The 2,328-nt window shown below is 52.1% G+C and overlaps 1 protein-coding gene across 1 annotated transcript in view; it reads left to right on the top strand.

Moving 5' to 3' along the window:
* Window positions 1–2,328, top strand: part of LGR4 (leucine rich repeat containing G protein-coupled receptor 4) — a 98,160-nt gene that overhangs the window by 98 nt on the left and 95,734 nt on the right. Inside the window, 1 exon segment of the mRNA XM_007462601.1 lies at window positions 1–82. This exon segment is cut by the window's left edge and continues 35 nt beyond it. Within this exon segment, the coding sequence (XP_007462663.1) occupies window positions 1–82 (82 nt within the window).

The following is a 2,328-nucleotide window of genomic DNA, read 5'->3' on the forward strand; positions in this document are numbered from 1 at the left end:
GCGACGGCGACCGTCGGGTGGACTGCTCCGGGAAGGGGCTGACGGCCGTGCCCGAGGGGCTCAGCGCCTTCACCCAAGCGCTGTGAGTGCGGGCGGAGGGGGCGCCGGAGGGGGTTCCGGGGGGCGGAGCCAGTGGGAGATCCCACTCCATCCCCAGTGTCCCGAGGAGGGGGGCCCCGTCACCCCTTTGGCACCCGCTCCAGCGCCGCGAGCTTCACAAGCTTTGCCAGTCCGGGCCCGACACCGGTGTAGCTCTTTTTCCCAGACTTTTCGGGAACTATCAACACCACCCTCCCCCAACTCCCAAGTGCATGTGGGGCCGAGGAGGAAGGAGGAATCTGGAAACGCTTGCCCCGGCAGCCTTTTCACGCGACTTTCTCTTCTCCCGCGGGCCCCTGCTCAGTTGGCAAGAGTTTTGCAGGCGGCAGGGGTGAGGACGGCTAGAACTTGGCCTGAGTCTGAGACCGAGGCAATTTTCGTGGGGAAGCACCCGGAGCCTCCTGGGTTCCAGCATGTGGGGAGAAGAAAACACCTGTACCGCAGTCGGGGCGAATGGCCTTCCCATTTGGCCCTGTCCGGGGCGGGGGGCAGGAGGGTGAGCGACCTGGCACCTCAGTCCAGTTCCACTCCGGACTCACCAGCAAACGCCTGGGGTTCTGGAGCTCGCAGGGAAACCGGGCGAAAACAACGGAGAAGGGAGGGGGGGAAATTGCAGGTTTCTCTGGGTGAAATACTTTTACCCAGCAAGGCCTTTTAAAGAAGGAATGCTGACCTGAAGTACAGGATATTGGAGGGAAATGAAAGTTCCAGAGCATAAGCTCTGCCTGTCCCAAAAGGGAGCAGTTTTCTGCTGTTCCTTAACCAGTTGAACTTTTCTTTTGAGCTGCCTGAGGTTGGGAAAGTCACTCAGATGGTTCTGACTTCCAAAAGCCCCCTCCACAAATGGGGACGGAGAGCTTTAGACATTCGCTTTAGAAACGAAGACTCTGAAATAGGTGTTGGCTGTGGTGTTGGCAGATGGCACCAGTAGAGAAAGAATAGGGTAACTGCGTGCAGGGTTTGGTGTATGCTTCTGTCCTGCCTTGCTGTGCTGTGCGGCCAGATTAAATCAAGGGCAGTGAAAGAACTGTTTGAGAGAGGAAGGGATTGAGAGGCCTTGGGTAAAGGGAATTTCCTTTTACCTTACAGCTGCTGAGAGGGACCTCTTAGAAATAGACAGTGTGAAAGGAATAACAGACCCGTGAAGAGATCCTTTCTGTGCAGGCCAGAGCGGTGCTGTTTCCAGGTGGCTGGTGGGAGGTGTTCTGCTTGCACTCTGCCAGTGCGGTTTTTTTGAGTCTTGTGGCCACTTGGAACCTGTCTCATTCTTTGGCCGCCAGCCCCCTTCTCTCTTTTTTTTTCCCCCTTGTCTCAGGTTTTAGTTACACATTTGAAGTCATTTTCCTTCAATATGGTGAAATTTAACTTTTCAGTAAAAAAAAAAGTTAACTTTGCAGTGATGAGCAATTTGCCCACAAAGGTACCCTACCGTGGGAAAGTTTGGGTGGGAGTAGGGAGAAGTAAGGGAAAGAAGACTGGGTAGAGGGGAAGGGGCTGTTTTTGTTCCCCAAGACCTCTTCATACTTTTAGGGAATTCATTCAGGAGAGGTGGCTTTCCCTGAAACCTCTTTCAGGTCCAAGAGAGAAAAGCATACTTTTACTATTTTGACCAGTTGAAAAGACCTTGTTTAGCAGATTCCTTGAGTTTTAATGTGTAGACTTGCCCTATAAGGAAGAGGGCTGTTTTACATTAGTACCTAAAAACCACAAAGAAATTTTTATTTTTATGAGAGCACGCTCCTTGCTATAGAGCATCAGGCATCTTTCTTTAGAATTCACCAAAGGTAGTGAAATGCTATATTCTCAACCTTGAGCCTTACATAAGTGACTGTTTGTGGCTTGGGAAACAGATAAATAATTGGCACCAGTCCAGATCAGATTGCCTAAACTAGCATCATCATAGCACTTTCTGAGCTGTGGTGGTGGGCAAATGTATTATATTTTCTTTTTCCCTTCATGACCTGTAGAGTAGTTGTACCTCCTTATAACTCCTTATTTCACTTGAACACTCTTCATTTCACCCTTAAAAGTATATGTTATAGGGCTTCCCTGGTGGCGCAGTGGTTGAGAGTCCGCCTGCCGATGCAGGGGACACGGGTTCATGCCCTGGTCTGGGAAGATCCCACATGCTGCGGAGCGGCTGGGCCCGTGAGCCATGGCCGCTGAGCCTGCACGTCCGGAGCCTGTGCTCCGCAACGGGAGAGGCTACAGCAGTGACAGGCCCGCGTA

The sequence above is a fragment of the Lipotes vexillifer genome, unplaced genomic scaffold (genome assembly GCF_000442215.2).
Source record: "Lipotes vexillifer unplaced genomic scaffold, Lipotes_vexillifer_v1.1 scaffold456, whole genome shotgun sequence".
Lineage (NCBI taxonomy): Eukaryota > Metazoa > Chordata > Mammalia > Artiodactyla > Lipotidae > Lipotes > Lipotes vexillifer.